The sequence below is a fragment of the Grampus griseus genome (genome assembly GCF_964374135.1).
Source record: "Grampus griseus genome assembly, chromosome: 15".
Taxonomy (NCBI): domain Eukaryota; kingdom Metazoa; phylum Chordata; class Mammalia; order Artiodactyla; family Delphinidae; genus Grampus; species Grampus griseus.
In genome coordinates this window covers 84,055,435-84,074,022 of record NC_139009.1, presented here as the reverse complement: position 1 = coordinate 84,074,022, position 18,588 = coordinate 84,055,435, and the positions used below count along the sequence as shown (strand labels likewise).

Here is an 18,588-nt window from a genome sequence, read left to right as displayed (position 1 = left end):
TTAGACTCTGTAGCTTATAAAGTCTATCCAAATCACAGGAGGAATTTTCAAAGAAATTGAGAAACAGTTTCCAAAATTTATATGAAATTGCAAACGATCTACAATAGTCAGAGCAATCTTGAAAAACAAAGAACAAAGTTAGAGGAATTACACTGACTTGGTTTATAATAAGGCAATAGTAATCTTGGCAGTGTGATATTTGCACGAGCATATAAGTAGAAAATAAAAGAGAGGAGAAGAATAGACCCATATATATATAGTCTATAAATATTTGACCAAGGCACCATGTCAGCTCAATAGGGAATGAAAAGCCTTTCACAAATGTCGCTGAAATAACTGGTCTCTCTATGGGGAAAGGAGAAAAGAGCCTTGACCTTTACCTCATTCTATATACAAATATTAATTCACAATGGACCACAGACTTAAACATAAAAGCTGGAACCATCATCAGTTTATATAAATACATAGGCGAATATCTCCATGACCTTGGAACACGCAAAAAAAATTTCAGGACACAGAAAGCACTGACCTTGTAAGAAAATTTGATAAATTGGATGTCATCAAAATTTTAAATGTCTGCCAATCAGTAATACCATTGAAAAATGAGTAAGTAAAAGCCTAGGAAATTCTCACCTTACATCTCTCTGAAAAGGAACTTGTATCCAGAATATAGAAATAATTTCCACACATCAACAATGAAGGGAAACAACACCAATTTAAAAATGTACAAAAGGTTTTACCTTCCCTGAATGATACATGAATGATATGTTGTGTGGAAGTAATGCTGGCTGACTGTATTGATATGAATTCCAAGATCAGACAAAACCAATCCACGGAGATAGAAATCAGAACATCGTTTGCCTTTGAGGAAGGAGAGGGATTGACTGAGAAATGGCAGGAGGAATCTTTCTGGGATGAAGGAAATATTTCTGTCTTGTTTGGGGTGATAACTACACAGGTAGGTATGACTGTCACAACTCATCAAACTTAGGAGCTGCATTTTATCGTACTCAGGTTTGACTGAATTAAAAATAATTCCTTGTGATTTTTATAATTCACGGGAATTTTCACCAGGATCATATGGTAGACACTCAACAAGTTTGACTGAATTCATTTTATTCACAGGATCTTGTGTGGAAGGTGAAGCATCTATTACTCTCACTGTACAGATGAAGCACAGACTTAGAAAAACTTATTTGTTTGCAGGGGATAAATTGGGAGTTTGGGATTGACATATATATAGCACTATATTTAAAATAGACAACCAACAGGGACCTACAGTATAGCACAGGGAACTCTGCTAAATATTCTGTAATAACCTAAATGGGAAAAGAATTTGAAAAAGAATAGATACATGTATATATATATAACTAAATCGCTTTGCTGTACACCTGAAACTAACACAACGTTGTTAATCAACTGTTCTCCAATATAAAATAAAAATTTTAAAAAGATTTAAAAATAAAAAAATAAAATAGGTCAACAATTGTTTAAAAAGAAAGAAGAAGAAGAAACTAAGAGAGGTTAGTGGCACTGCTGGTATGAGAAGCCAGGTCTTCTGGCAGTTCCCCAACCTCTCTGTGAGTGTAGGGCTTGGAACCCTGGGCTATCGGAGCTGAGAAAGCCCTCACAGTTCTTCTCCTCCATCCTCCCACTTTGCAGTTGCAGAAACTGAGGCCCAGGAGCAGCTCAGTTGAGGATAGAACCTCCATCCACTTGCAAAATCTGAGCTCTGACAGGACTCCCAGTCTGAGGGTCCCTCAGCCTTAGCTCTGGTGGGCTCTGATGGTGTGCGAACTCCAAGGAACTGATGGGACTGGCCCTGACTGTGCAAATTGACTTCAGTTTTACTAAAACACTTCTGCCAAAATGCCCTACTTATTTCATGGAAATGTTACAACAAATTTAATTTGTTTCTCAAATTAAAAAAAATTAAATTTAAAGAAGTTTCTCAAATTAAAAAAAAATTGTTTTAATTGGAAGATGTAAAGTATAGTGATATGGCCACTGCAGAATTACTTATAACGATGACTATTTAAATTGGACACAACTTAAATATCCAACAATAAGTAATTAGGCATGTCACCTGTAGCACAACCAGGAGCTGGAACACTATGAATATTTTAAAACGTTAAAATTTGAATGACTTGTCAAATGCTTTTATTATGATATTAAGTAGATAAAAATGTAAAAACTACATGCTGTATAATCTCAGCTATATAAATGGTATATTTAAGTATAAATTAAAATTTCTTAAAATGCAAATTTACCAAAATGTATAAAAGTCATCATCTTAGGATGATGGATTTATGAACAATTTCTGTTATTTTTTCTTTCATACTTTCTGTTCTTTTATAACTTGTACAGGAAGAAAAGATATTTCTAAAGAGAATAAAAATATATGAAAGAAATTTTAGAATTAAAAAAACTTAAATATAATGATAATTGGGTAAGGTACTCCAACCAAATGGACAGTATTGATATGATAAAACTTAAGCGTCTGATCAAATAAAATCGAACACATTCTGGCATTGGGAACAAGATTCAGTACCAGTGTTCTGCTTGAGGGGATCTGAGTGTTCAAGATCACATTAAAATTTAACCCTAAAACTTTCAGTTTGATGTTCAAAATGTAGAATATCAACAAAGAATAAGGAGAGAGAGAAAGAGAGAGAGAGGGGAAGAGTAGTGAGAAGATGCTGGGCCACGATGGAGAAGGACCAACCATGGGAGACAAGGGAGGGGATGTGAGGTGGAGACAGCGAGCCTGAGGATGAAAATCTCGGGGTATTTTGCATCCAGCCAGAACCAGGGAAATGGAAGTAAAGTCAGTGCATGAACCTGAAGTCTGAATACCCTCGATACTCCCATTTCTGGAGCCTCCTCCCCCAGTGTCTGGTACAGCGGCGTGACCCAGCTGCGAGGGATCTGGATCCCCCAAACGCAGTGCATTAGCCGTCAAAGCAAGCACTGCTGCCCCTGGGCGCTCGAGGATGCCGAGCGGGGAGTCTTTCTTGGAAGTTGGCTTGGCACCGGCATGTGGTACCTTATGTGCTTCCAGAACTTGGAATTCAGAGACTGTTTGTTGGCCACGAGGTCCTCCCTCCACTTGATGGTCCCCTGCACTTTGACAAGATGCTTGAGGGAGTCCTGAAGCTCCCCAAACTGCAGTCCGCTGGGCGGGCACAGAGCCTCCATTTCAATCAGGATGGCCTTGGAGTCGTTCCGGATGAGGGTGTTGTGCAAGGCGATCTCCCACTCGTAGGCACACTCCTTGCTGTGCGTGACCTCAGGGGTCAGGATGAAGATGTGCCGCCTGCTCTTCTGAATGCTGGTTTCCACTGTGGTAGCTACATCTAGTGATAAAAGACACAGTGGGAGGGGTGAGGACACACACAGCCCTTTCACGATGAGAATATCCACCCCAAGCCTTCTTCTCTCCCAGGCAGAGCAGTCCAGAGTTCTTCAGTTCAGTGGGAACGTAGAGATATGTAGCAGGAGGCTTCGAATTCAGGTTCACTAGCTATCGATACATCTTATCTTCTTAGAATATTAGCTTACATGTTGTAAAGGGACTTAGAATTTTCACTCTCTTCTTACAGAACGTTCCATGCAAATGCAGCAGAACACATGTTCTTCTCAACACACATGGAACATTCTCAAGGTTAGATTATGTGTTGGGACACCAGACAAGTCTCAATAAGTTTAAGATTGAAATCCTATCAAGCATCTTTTCCAATCACAATAGTATGAAATTAGAAATCAGCTACCGGAAGAAAGTGGGAAAAATCGCAAGTATTTGGTGAAGAGCATATGCTGTGAACACCCACCGGGTCAATGAGCAGAGCAGTGGTTACCAGAGGGGGAGGCGCAGGGAGGGCAAAATGAGTAAAGGGGGCCAAGCGTATGGTGATGGATGGAAACTAAATTTTTGGTGGTGAGCACGCTGTAGGTTGCACAGAAGTAGAAATACGTTGTACATATGAAACTCACATTCAACGAATGTTACCGCAAGAAAAATAAATCTTAAATAAATAAAATAAAAAGGGACAGTGGGGGAAAAAAATAGAGTGCAAACTCAGGAACCCTTGCTTCTCTGAACTGACTAAAGTCTCTAGGGAGTCCTGGATCCACTTCATCCCCTAATAGTCTCTGTTTTAGAAGCTGATTTGATCCAGACTAGGGAAATCTTAAGGAAGATCAGATCCCCTTATCAAATCAGTGTTTATGGATCGTCAACTCCATGGTGATTTCACTTAACTTCTGGGTGGACTTAGAACATGTAAAACACCCAGCTCTCACAGCAAGGAGGGGACGGCATGATTAAGGAAGCACAACCATGAACAAAACAACTCAAGACATTCTTAGGCAGTGGAGGCTGAAGACTGCCGGTCCACATGGTCTGAAACAGGAAATGAATGTCGAATAGTGCCCGACAGAGACCTTGTGTCAGTCAGGATCCTAACAAAAAGCTCGGCACCCTCAAGAGTACTGACTAAAGAGAATGTAATGAAAGGACAGTTTATAAAAGATGTGGGCAGAGCCAAAGGAAATCAACAAGAGATGGTGCAGAGCCCCACAGCAGGTGATGTCAGGGAGCCACAACTGCCCTCCAGGTGTGACGGGAGGGGAGCGGTGATGGAGCCCAAAGCAGGTACGTGTCTGAGGATGGCCAGCTGACAGGAGCCAGTGCTTCAGCAGAGAGGGGCACAGCTACCCAGGGGACCCCACCCAGAGGGAACAGGGATGCACCCTGCCCTCCGAGCACCTGCCAGTGCCTCCCATTGGCCAAGCCCAGCGTGGAGCAGAGAGCAAGGGGGTGACGCCTTCTGTAAGGATCAGCTACCAGACCACTGGATGGAGGAGGGGGCAGAATGAATTTGAAGGAGCAAATGGAGAGTAACTGTCATGGGAAGAAATACACTGCATGGGCCTGTCATGAACTTTTTCTAAGGGAAGAGTGAAGTTTGGTGGTGTTTTGTTGGATTTTGTTTTACTTTGGTTGAGGTAAGGTCAGAGGACATACTTGAGAGAGGTGGAGGTGGGAAACTTTTCCAAATGAAAAACAGCACGATAAAGGCCACACAAGCTTGAGCACCAGTGAGCTGGCACTCACGTTTGCCTGGGGAGAGGTGTAACTAGAAATGAGGTCGGCGGACCTACGAAAGAAGAGATGGAGAGCATGTAGCACCTGGTGTGACATCACAAACAACTGGAGTCCCTGCAGCCTCATAAGCAGATGCGTAACAGGCAATGAGCATCTGAATAACATGACATTGCTCTCGACTTGCAGGGGTAGCCAGTGGGGAGAGCTGAAGCAAGAAGAGAGCCTCGGGAGAGCTGTGGGTTACGTTTTCCTGAATTGCGCTCTATACATGTCTCCCAAGCTGGTCCTAGGCCATTAACATTATCCAAATATTGCAGGATAAACCAGATTCACCTGTCGTGTATACATTTAATTCCATAGACACTTGAAGCCCTCTTTGCGGTAGGAATGCCAGTTTAAACTCACAGTCTATTAAACATTGACTTCAGAGGACTTACACTCATGATGTCCCTGCCTCATTCATATTCCACACGCTTCCTGGTCCCTGAGGAATGTGAGAAGGGCTAGAAAGAGGGTTCCTAGATACTTGACATAAATATGGAGGGAAAGGAGAACGACTACTGAATGCCAGAATTGTGACCCTACTGTCAAAATCACATGAAGTCAACTAGGAATATTAAGGAAGAGAAGACACAATTCTATCTGTTCTTGTGAGGATATAAATTTGCAGATGTGTCACCAATATAAGGAAAATCATAAAGCCTTTCTGAGTCCTTTCAAATATTTTAGCCAGTGCCTCTGGATAGTAGAACAAAATTCCTTGGATTTCAAGTCCTCCTTCAAATCTTCTAGAGGGACTTCAGAGATGTCAGTTATCCTAGTGGTGGACATGGGGAATGAAGTAGGGGCTGGACCCTGCTAAATCCACAAGCAAGGATGCCTTATCCTGTCTTCACATCACTGACACGACTGTGAAGACCACAGGATCAGGGTGGTGATGGGGGCAGGAGAAGCAAAGAGTAAGTACCTCCTTCTCCTGGAGAAATATTGAAAAGCTCTAGTCTTATGACCTGGAATAATAATTGCAGCTCCTGATGATGGCAGGGATAAGACCACCTATTACTTATCCTTCTGATGAATGTGAATTTCTGTCCCTGATGGTTGTTGACAGTTTTACCTTCTCCAGGGAGCAGATCTCTCCCATAAATGTACAAGTCGTAGCCACATTTATTTTCAAGAACGTCAGGCAGAATCTGGTGAACAAAGTACTCCACAGAGCTGGCCCCCTCTGGACTGTTTTTACAGTTCCGTGGATAGATCACGTAAGCATCATAGATCTTCCCATCTGAAGATGAGAACAAAGAACACAATGTTATTACTTGGTCCTCAAAAATTCTCATTGGACTCTTAGTAGACATTCTTCAGGGAGTTTTATGGCTGTTGGTGAATGTATCTCATCGCCCCAAATAATCTAGAATCCAGAGACCATGACAACAATCTACTGCCACAAAATGTCATCAGGAAACCAATCTTAGTCCCAAAGTTCTCCTTTTTACCGTCTCAGACTGAATGATAAAAAACAGGCAAGAGCCTGACTAGTTTAGTTCAAACCGTATTGTCAAGTTTGATTAATAATCTGTTAATAAGTATTTATACTCATGGCTAAGGGGCTTTCTGCTATGCTGAGCAGATCTCAAGTTTAGCTTTTGTTTTCCCCACGGGGACGTGAAAACGCTGAAGGGTAATTAACGGTGGCAAAAGAGTAGAAGTTTTTAAGGGATCTGAATTTCCCACAAATCAAATAATTAGCTCTAGTTGAGTGACCCATATGGAAAATCTAAATTTTATCTGCCTCCAAATGAAAGAAAGGTGTTCATATTTAAATAAGCAGGCGGCACTGTCTTCTTTCATGGGTATACATCTGTAGGTAGGTAAGACTCTTTATGGAAGAGCGTTTCTGGTAAAATACATTGCATTCTGATGGACCTTTCTAACCTGTTCACATCTGGAAAACAGGAACAATTTTGTTAATGTTTTGACTTCCATAAAGTTTTCCCGTTTTCCAAAATGCCCTTTCTGGGCTGGGAGCAGATTCTGCTACAGGGGACTTAGTAAGAACAGCAATTCTACGGGGGAGAAAATTGGAGCTGTTGGGATGAACCTCAGAACCACGAGGAGTGACAAGGCAGGATGGAGAGTGTCCTCTGAGTGGACTCAAAAAGGTTTATTGATAATATGCTAGCAAGCAAAAGGGAATCTGTGTTAAGTAGCATAACTATTAAGAGATTATTCGATAAACAACGAACAGCCCTTATAGAACCTTTTCTTTTGAAGAAAACTTGAAACTTGCCACTTACCGTTCCTAGTTTTGTGAGGTCTAGCTATGTCTCTCCAGAGCAGAATAATCTCAATCCAGAATGCTTTTAGAATTACCACCGAGACATTGATTAGCAAGAATAATATGCTAAATCCTGCAAGCACGTAGTAGGTGCTTTGTTGATCCACTATTCAAAAGATAGGGGGAGGAGAAAAATGATCATTATTATTCCTAAAACAGGAGAAAATAAACAAATACGTGGATGCTGGCTTCCACTGGGATGAGAGATTTATACAAGGGATGCCTACATGGCATTTTCATGGCTGTTTTAAGAATCAGTAAATTAATGTTTAGTGAGCCCCTACTCTGTGCAAGGCACCAGGCTAGGCATTGTAGGGGATTTTCAAAGCATAAGAGAAAGACAGACACATGTAAACTTAGCTAAGATTGGAAGTGAAAGCATTAGTTTTAGCTAGCAGAGGTTTTAGGAAGGTGTGCTCACTCCATGCTGGATTGGGCAGTGAAGGCTTCTTGCAGAATAAGGTCTCTAGAGGATGAGTAAGATTTAGATAGCTGCAAAAAAAAAAAAAAAAAAATGTATTCCTGGCAAGAGAGGATGCTGTGAGCCCAAGGGCAGAGACGGGGTGTGTCTTCTGAGGAAGGGGGATGATGCAGTTTGGGGAATTACTGGAACATATGATTGGAATGGTGTGTCTAGGGCTAGGTTCTGATCAGATTTGAGGCTCCAGCTACAGCATTTTGTCTCTATTCTGGTCATAAGAGCCACTGAAGAGTGCTGAGTGGTTCGTTAACAGGGAAAGTGGTTTACAAGCGAGATTAATCTGATGGTAGTGGAAGTTTTGTTTCTATGACTCACAGGTCCTCGGAGTCGAATGGGATGAGAAGTTTCTGCAGTAGGGGCCAGATTCATGCAATAATGAGAAAGGAATGGACAAACCTGGCGTTGGCGGCGTTAAGGACAAAGAATCAACAGGTCTTGGGGACTTACTGCATCTGGGGTTGGTGGCATAGGAAAGCAGGGAAGAAACAAGAGCTATCTAAGTCTCTAATGTGTATTTGATGAAGTCAAATGACTGGGTTTTAGGTCCTAAATATGCCCTATATTTCCCTTCTGATGAACATTATTAGCCATCACTGAACTTTTATCCTTACTCATTGCTTCATAACGTATATATGCAAGATGGCCCCCGTATTTATTGAATCAGATATATACAAATTGAATGTAAGAACTGTGCTTGTCAGTAGTATTTTTGGCTGTTTTAAGTTTACTTCCCTCCTTAGAATCGTTAACTATCCCATCTTACAAATAGTCCCACTTAAAGATAAATGTGAAAAGACTCTCAAATGAGATTTGGCTAGCTAGCTCCCTTTTCATTTTCATCTGATCTCAAAACACAGGCTCCCAGTTTTGCCATAGAAAATCCCTAGTCTGTATTTGCAAATACCTTCATCAGTTCATCAGCTCCCTGCGTATCCACACTATGAAATCAAGAATGACCAAGGTGGGGACTTTCCTGGCAGTCCAGAGGTTAGGACTCCGAGCTTCCACTGCAGGGGGGTGCGGGTTCGATTTCTGGTCGGGGAACTAAGATCCCACGTGCTGCATGGCATGGTCAAAAAATTTTTTTTAATTAAAAAAAGAATGACCAAGGTGAACCGATCCAAAACTGAAAATTGTGAGTGAGCCTAGTGTCTGCGCTGTCATCAGTTTAAATGATAAATACTCCCTAAGTGAATTATTTCAACAGAATTCCTTTCCAGGTCACTCTTTCTAAAAATCCTATCTGGATGCATGCCGGGAATCCCTATTTCTTGTGAAGTAGTTATGCATGTGACTAGCTAACTAGAAGAAAGAAGTTAATCCAAGACCTTAAGGCAAGTTGAAGTTCAGTATCTTCCTAAATGTTAGTTATTTTATAAATGTATAAGTGATCCTTGTACGTGTTGACTAAACACTGAATACTTTCTGTAAGAGCTTATAAACAGGAAACACTGCTTGCCTTTGAATCCTGGCTCTGTAACTGCAGCCTGGCCAATTATTCAACCTCTCTTCGCCTCAGTTTCCTCATCTATAAAACTAGATGATGGTAATAGTCTCTTCATCGTGGATTTTTGATAAAGTAAATGAAAAATTATAGGGGAAATAATGACAGGTCCTGGTACCTAGGGAACAATGAATAAATGTGTACTATTAATAGCAGTAGTATCAAATGTTTAATGATATTTAATAATATGGGGACACAGGTTTTTTAGTTTTTGTTTTTAAAATTCAGGACAATGTGTAATTTCTTTTATTGTATGATTAGAAATAAGGGAATTCATTGTGACCTTTGAGAGCAGTTGTAACAGTTTTTGTTTAATCGACATAGTTGTTGAGACAAGAGTATAATTGTGTTGCTTTGAAGAAACACAGGTGAAAGGTAGCATATACAGATGAATTAGAAGGAACAAAATCACCAAGTACATGTAACGTGAAAACAATTCCAATACACAGGCACCCGGAGAACGTTCATATAATGACAATGTGAGAAAAGCATGGGGATAAGGACAGCATGGCAGTGCTAGGGGTGGAGGTGGCTTCCTCTTTCTTGCGGGATCTTCCGTGCCCACCAGAACCACAAATGTCACCCTAAAATGACATCTCAACAGGGTCCACATGTCCTGGGGTGACACAGTTATAACTGGCAGAATCCTGATGACCCATGGAACATGACAGCATTTAAAATCATCTACAGTAGTCATGATTCCGTTTGTTTTATAATAGCTTGCAAATCGGTGGTTAAAGTTGAATTCAAACAAGAAAAATCCCGAGCACCCCCTCGGGCAGAGACTAAAAGACCCTATCTGACTGGTGGTCTGTTTTCTCATCTCTCCCAACCATGTTGTGCCTTTGTGGGTTTATCCAAATTAATCTGGACTATACCCCACTTAGGGGTATAAACTGGGAGTTTACCTCTCCCTATGACTATGTGACAAACACATTACATAATTTCTACATAGTGGTACATGGAGTGACAAGTTAAAGTATCAAAATTTTCTCCCCACCCTTCATTACACCGGATTAAATGCTACATCTAACCAGTGGGGTGTCTTTATCTGGACATGCAAACAAGTGAGGAAATTGACAGGTGGTCAGGAAGGAAATGTTTGTCAAACTACTTTTCTGCCATCATTGTGTGCGCAGTGATACACGGAGGGAGTGGAAGCAAGATGCCTTTGCACCCGAGAGGAGGGGCACGTCCTCACGGACTCGTTTAACACTGTCTGGACGTGCCGAGGATGGGAAGCACAGTGAATGTGGCGTGGCTTCGTTTTTGTCTTGAATTCTCTACACACAATATGTCCCCCTGTTGCCTACACCCAAGACAGATCTTTTCTCCCCCTGCCTCCAATCTATGAGATGGACCACTCTGACTTGATGGACTCCCCGGAGCCACACTCCAATACACTGTTCCCTAAGAATATGATTCAGCTTCCGGTTGTTAACAGCAAACTCAGGTGACCCAAGTCTCAGAGACATGCCTTACTTGGATTTTTCCTCCTTAGTCTTACGGTATGCGTGATCAGGCCACGGAAATTCATGGCCAGACAGTCGTACTTCAGTGAGAAATCCTCTTCCTTTACATCCGCTATTCTTAACACGGCGTTTAGGCAAGTCAGCTCGCTGCGAGAACTAGTAAGAGAACCTGTTACTTTCAGTGCTTATTTTGCAATTGCAAACTTTGTGGGAAGGGAAGGGGATGCTTTAACTGAGACTGCAAAATACCTTTGAGTTTGCTCTTGCCACACTTGCATTCTTGCTTCACCGAAGTTCTCAACGTTGCTTCCGTTAACCTGCCACAGGATGTCAGCCATGGTCTGAGAGCCTTTCCCAAAGCAAGCAGAGCACCTTAGGTTTGCTGGTTTTCCTGGATGAGAAGGAAAGCGAGTCCCCAATAAAAGTCCGTTCTGCAGAGAGGACTTAATTTAATTGCAGGTGAGAAAAAGTCATTGAACGTCTAGTGTGTGTCATGAATTGATTCCCATTTCCTTTCCTCATCTTCAGCACCTTCCTGCTTCTCTGCCCTCGCTTTGCCACCTTCTCCGTCTCCCATCGTTTTCATCACACTCACAGTTCAGGTTGAAGCCCAGGCCCCTCTCCCCTCTCCCCTGCAGTGGAAACTGTAGAGGCTTCACCAATGCCACGTTACAGTCTAAGATTTCCCCTTACTACGCACTGCCATTTCCTTTCCTTTTGTTTTTTTAATTGGAGCAGAGCTGCTTTACACCGTTGTGTTAGTTTCTGCTGTACAGCAAAGTGAATCAATCAGCCACCTGTATATGTGTATATCCCCCTCTTCCTTGGATGTCTTCCACTCCTTTCTTCTCCTATGGAATCCCCTTCATCTCTCTGTAAGCTACCTTTGTCGGTAAAACCGTTTCACCTGAATCAGCCACAATCCCACTGCTTAATCGTCCAACAAGAGCCTCTCCACTCCCACTCCTGTTAATTTGAGATTTCCTCCTTTCAGAACTAAAAGCTTAAGGGCTGATTCCTGCCTTGGGTTGGGTACTCAGCCATCCTTTACTGAGTTCTTCGTCCCTGTGTCAAGAATTAAGCATCTGAAGAGGGATGAGGAACTTAGAGTCTCCAGGGAGGTGACAACGGTATAAGCAAACGATCAGAACACACGGTATTCTAGTGTTTTAACAGAAAGGCAGACGAGTGGCATGGGAATACAGAGGGAGACGTCAGGGCAGGGAGCAGGGCTGGTGCTCGTGGCCCTGGATCAGAGCCGGATGCTGGCTCTGATCGTGCTCCCTGGCAGGTAAGGAGGCGGGCAGGGGGATTTCACGGAGGAGGGGGCACTCGAGCTTCCTGTCGACGGGTGGGAAGGAGGGCATTGGCGAAAGCAGGGAGGAACGTGGAAAACCCTGCAAAGCAGTAGAGCAGCTCTCAGGCAGTCAGCGTCGTTTTGCTTTACGTGCTAAGCACTTTGACTTTGACCCCATTCTCTCAGGGAACCAGGACAAGCAGAGACGGACAGAGGCGTACAATCTGGGTTCTCCTCCATCACCATTTATTCACGCCGCATCCTTGGGTATGTCATTGAGCCTCTCTAAGCCTAGGCATCCACAAGCATAAAGTGGGGACGATATCTACCTCCTTGGACAGTTGGATAGAAGTGAGAGGGAAATGAGGTAGCATACATGAAAGCACCAAAATAAGTAAATAAAATAGAGCCCAGTGCAGTACAAATGTAAGTGCCGTACGTTGCTGTGACCACATATTCCTACTATTAGCAAGGGCCCAAGGTGGGTGTTTCCAGATACGCATCTCATTTAATCCTCACGATCCGCTGTGGTAACAGCCTGACCCCTGCTTGGGGAATTCAGAACAGGGGTCATATGGAAAGATGTTCCAGACGAAACATTGACAGTATTCTTAAAGTTTTCTTACCAATTTCCACTTCCTTTGTTTCATTCTGTGGAGGGGCCATAATTACTGGAAGCAAAGAAAAGCTTTGCTTATCTGAAATCAAAGAGAATATAAATATGTAAATATATATAAATACTTAAACATTTAAATGTAAATATGTAATTAATTAAATATAAATATGTAAAAATATAAATTGAGGCAAGCATTGGGTGGTCATCCATACAAAGCTTGTATTTCCATATTTCTGTCCTTTTTCACATGATGTTTCTCAGATTTTTCTCGTTGTGATCCATGGCAACAAGACACATGCACACACACGCGCACACACGCACAACAAAAACGTTCCAGCAATACGTCCTCTTACTACCCATGATGTTTTTTGATATTTTCTATTCTCTTTTTATCATCAAAACAAATGCCATCCGGAGCATTAAATTAATTGCATGATGCAGCAATGGTCAGAAAACGACGATTCTACAGGAAAAAGCATAACGAACGCTACAGGGACGAGTTCAAACGACTCCTGAAGTGATAGACACGTTAAGTCCACACTTCTGCTCACAGCGTTCCACCCATGTGGCCCACCCTATCAGGGAGTCCAAATGCCTGTGGCACTGACGCCTAGACACGGTGAATGCACGGCTGCGTTCCCGCACCCCTTGATTCTCATTTATTTCGGGACGGTGTGATTAAGGACCCCTGCAGGTTTTGATGTTGAACACTGAGAGGTACTAACACAAATGTGGTCCAGCGATGCTTATGTTACAGCGGTGGGGCACTGGAAAACTACAAACCAAAACTCCTCTCCACGACTGCTCTGCCCTGAGGAATCTGCCAGACATACAGGTCCTGCTTCATCTCCACCCATAGATCAAGCTCTGCTAAGGAGACCCCAACTCTTTGTAGATTTAACAGGCTTGACGTGTGAAGTCTCACCCCTCATGGACTTTTATAGAATTTAAAGTAATTTTGAAAAAAAAAGGTAGAATTAAATGACCTCCTTAAGGTCCTGGATGATGATGAAAGCATTGCAAATCGAGATTGCAAATCAGCCAACAATATCTATGCATCTCTTTATAAAGCTTCTCACTCAACTTCTAACCGGCTAGTCATGACAGAGGTGAAATCGATTTTCCTCTATTTACAGAACCTCTGACAACAAACTGCGAGACAAAGAGTTAATCTTGCTCTCCAAATAGTGGTACTGCCATTCAAAAAAACGTTAGGTTAGCATTCAGATCACATTATCTTTGAAAAATGAAGCCACAGAGGACAGAACAGATGTGGCTTTGGATCAGCAGCGTAATTTCCCTCCAAAATGTCTTACATCTTGATAGTGCATTTAGAAAATCTCTTTGCGTCACATTAGAAAATACACATAAGATGAGTCAGGAGGAAGTTTGGGGAGGAGCATGGAGTACCGGCAAATCAACAAGAAGGACACAATTTCTGTCACGTTAGCTTTTTCCAAGTATTGCATTTTGTTGAATTCAGTAGCTTACCAATAACTGTGAATGACCTGGTTGCAGTCACAGTATAATTGACTCCATTTTCATTGTGCATAAATTTACATGTATAATCACCAGTGTCCTTGCTGTTTGCACGGTCAATCAGCAAAAATGACTTGTGTGCTCGGTACCTGGGTCCTTGAAGAACTTCACAATTCTGAAATGAAAAGTTCCAGTCCACTTTCAGTAATTCTTTACTTCCACCTATTCTGATGGTGTGATTTTCATCTATTTCCTGCACGTTTCCTTTTACCTTAAACCACTCCACAGGCGCTGTCCAATTGTAGAGGTCAATTGTAGGACAATATATTTTGGAATTTCTTTCTGATCCAGATGTTGTTGAATATATCAGAAAGTCTGGAATATCACAACCTGGTTGTTTTTTATAAATGGTGACATTCACATATCCAGTCTTATTGGAGGTAGGACTATGAAAATAAATCAAACAATTTTTTAAAAAGTCACTTAGTGTTATGAAATAACTTAACCCAGCTCTAACTTTTACTTAATATTGCTTTTCTTCCTAAAACAATTGACAGATAGTGGTTCTTCTTCTAAAATAATCATTAAAATCTAGAGTTTTAAATGCTTTTTGTTACATTTTAGGTAAAACGCAATCCCTACAGTAGCCTTTAAAATGATTCCCTCACCATTTCTGTATAAGCTGTACGTGCTGTAACACTGAGACCTGATATAATAAAGATAATTAGTATTTATTAAGAGTTTACTGTGTATCTCATTTTATTCTCATAGCCACGCTTTGAAGTGGGTTCTACTATCACGTGTATTTTACAGATGAGGAAACAAGGATGGAGAAGTAACTTACCAGCAATGTGCAGCTAACTAGTGACACACCGTGACTTTGAAACTAACGCTGTCTGACCTCAGAACCTAGGCACGTAGCTGTACCCATCTTGCCTTTTGACTTAGTTCATCTGACACCTTGCACGTACCAAACAGGCACAAAATCACAAGAGTTGGCAATTTACATGTAGAGTGAGGGACTTGTGGGCCCCCAGTCTCAGGTAAACTTCTTGGGTTTGCCCCTCACGTGGGAGGCACGGATGACCCCCCTTTTACACCCATCATAAGCCTCCTGACACCCCACATCTAGGCTGCTGGTTTGTTCTGATTTGGAGCCCAACGTGAGCAACTGCTCTCAGTCTTCCTGGTCACTAGAAAAGCTAGGTCTTTTTCTAATTGGGCTACAACTTAAACCCTGTCATTATACATCCAGAGAGTTCACCATCACCTAAAGCCCAACCTCATGGTGTTCCTCAGGTGCTCTTTTATTCCAATCACTTTATAAATTCAACTGCTGCAGAGAGGTCTAGAAAGAGAAGGGAAGTGAGGCAGCTCAGACTATCAACTCTGAAAGACAAAGGAACAGGACTGGATAATACCTTCTGATAATGCAAGTATAAAATCCGGAATCATTGACTTTGGCTGGGAGAAACTTAAGACGTTCCCCTGAGGCAACTACACGACTTCTTCTCTGGGTGGTAATATGTTTGTTGGTTTTTGAGTAATACCAGACCACAGGGTACCGAGATTTTTCTTGTCTGGGACATCTCACAATTAAAGCCTCATTTTCCAGGCCCCAAGATGATTTGCCTGCAAATAAAAAATATGTATAAATATCATCCTGAAGTGATCATATAAAAAGGATTACAATTTCTGTATTCTAAATATCCCCTTCTAGGATTAAATTTAGAAACTGGTCACACTTTGAGAAAGAATAAGTAAATGATCTCAGATCTTTTAGGAAATATTCTAATGGATACACAGATTAGTGACTTAATTTGGAGCTAGATCCCTCACATTGCTCCACAGGAAAGCATCCATGTCATCTACACGAAGTGTGTTGTCAGTCAACAAACGCTGTCAATACCTTCTACGTGCAGGCACCGTATTAAATTTTGACGTATTTGAATATGTAAAATTAAAATTATGCTATATTTGTTATGGGCATATATATATATATATATATATATATATATATATATATATCCTGATAGATTGGTGATGAAGAATGACTGCAGAGCATAAATGAATTTTCTAGGTTACCATTCAGCTAGGGCAATTGGAAGCAGGCAATTTAAAACTAGGCAAATGTTCTTGGAATTACTTCATTAAAAAAATTTTAAATGTCAGTTCAAAAGCAATACTTACTAAATGTAGCTGATGTGGAAGGTATGAGAATTGCTGGAATTACCAAGACCCAAAGTCTCATTCTCAGTTTCTCAATCTAGAGCAAGTGTTGGTAACCGATTCTCAAGACGATTCAAGGCAGATCTGTGACACACGATGGGGAGGCTCCCCTCTAGGTGGTTGATGGTATTCCCTAAGATTTATAGTTGGAAAGAGTTGTCAGTATCTCTGACAAAAAGACACCAAAAAATAAGTCAGACAAAATCACAAGCAAAATATTTACAGCCATGATTTTTACTTGCTCAATACCGCCCAGGAAAATTATTCATGAACAGATCTTTAATATGTATAAATATGTATAGGAGCAGACTTCAGACACGTATCATTACATTTATTCCTACTGGACTTTGGGACCACGCAGGGCTCATGACAGCCACGCTATATCACCGTCTCGTGAGAACGTACCGAGGCTAAATTAAGAGGAAAGAAAATGGGTTTCTATTTTTGAAAAAAAAAAAATTATAAAATTCAACAGACCTTAGAAAATACAATATTATAAATGCAGATATGAAACCCAGACGTCCACACAGGATGGCAGCTGTGTGTACACACACATGACTCCCGCCTGCCCTCAAGCACACAGGCAAACAAACGGTCATCCCAAAGCAACTAAGGGATATAGGAAAGTTTAGATGGGTAAAACAGTCATCAAATAGTTGCCCTGGACACTATACCAAACCCTCAGAAATGTGTCCCTGCCCCTGCCTATCCCCAAGATTCGCCAAAAGCTTTCTAAGAAGAGTTGAAGGTCTGTGAAAAATAATGACATACTTTTTCTTTCAGCAAAAGGATAACTTAACCATATCATTTTTTTCTTAAAAAGTTAGGAGAGAGATGGAACCAATACAGAAACTGACAAATATAGCATGAATACAACAACCTTAATATATTTTCAGAAAGCACATTTCCTCTAAACATGAATTGTTGATACTTTCCTTATTACGTGTCTGGAAAAGTTTTCACTACAGATTTTAGATAAGTAATTGATGCTTACCCAAACTGAAGGGCAGGAGGAATGAATTTCAAGTGAATGACTGAGCTGTGAATAGTTTCCAGATCTTGTAGCTCCTTCCCTGCAGACTACTCACTTGCACGCTCTCTTTTATTTTAAAGGGGAGATACTCAAAGACATCCTTCAACTCACCACTCCACCCACCCTGAAATTTGATTTCTAGCCAAAATTCATGACTTGTTCAAAAGTGCTGGTGCACCATGTACCAAGAATTCTGACCTTGGTACATAAATATTTAGATGTAGGGACAACATTGAATAATCCTTGAGAAAAAGTAATCAAATCATCTCCCTGTTTTAGCATCAGTGACTCAAGCTAATGCTTGTTGTTGATCGCACTGATATTATTACACTGAGTTCCAAATGATCTGGAAACCTTGGGGCCCTCGAGACCGCTCTTCCAGATACTCCTCTGACACTTCATTTAGCAGACACTAGTGAGGAAGGCGCGGCCAGTTACGGCAGCTTTGGTGCAGAGAGTTTCAAAAGCAACATGGGGGCAAGCAATGAGAAGTAAACAGGACTGTACGGGATTCTGCAAATGTTCTGTTTAGGGTCCAGAATTGACACAGTCTCATCCAGAAACAGACTCCAGATACTCAGATTTAAGTCCCTACAGGGCTCTTGGATGGGAAAAAGAAGTTTTTCTAAGGAGTTCAGAGAAATAGAGGGAAGTTTTGAGTACGAAGGCTGCCTTAAGGGGAATGACAAGGAAAATCATAACCCTCAACTCCTGGGCTCCATGTAAAACAAATGCTAACCGCAAGATTTGCTTTTAGCTAGGAATAGCGGGTATGAGTCAATCATGGGTAAATTCGACTTACTTTTAAAACTCACCACATCCCAGAAGGATTCAGGGACTAATCCCAGACCCGTACAATAATATAACAATGAAAGCTAAGCCTTCTCTGGAACTCACTCTATGCCAGATACAGTTCTAAATGACTTACATGTATTAACTCCTTCATTCCCATAACCACCCAATGAAGCAGGCACTACCATTATTATGGCCGTTTTACAGACAAGGACACTGAGACACGGAGAGGGTAAGCAA

The 18,588-nt window shown here is 41.5% G+C and overlaps 1 protein-coding gene across 1 annotated transcript; it reads right to left on the bottom strand.

The window, feature by feature from the left end:
• Positions 1–2,463: 2,463 nt before the first annotated feature.
• Positions 2,464–17,622, bottom strand: IL1RL1 (interleukin 1 receptor like 1). Its single transcript, XM_082671939.1, has 11 exons — positions 17,518–17,622; positions 16,485–16,656; positions 15,716–15,926; positions 14,566–14,740; positions 14,307–14,469; positions 12,826–12,897; positions 11,152–11,293; positions 10,913–11,058; positions 7,405–7,551; positions 6,225–6,392; positions 2,464–3,356 (listed from the first exon to the last, which is right to left on the bottom strand). Exons 2-11 carry the CDS (start codon positions 16,543–16,545, stop codon positions 2,959–2,961), a joined length of 1,683 nt encoding a protein of 560 aa, XP_082528065.1. The 5' UTR covers positions 16,546–16,656; positions 17,518–17,622; the 3' UTR covers positions 2,464–2,958.
• Between the last annotated feature and the right edge of the window lie 966 nt (positions 17,623–18,588).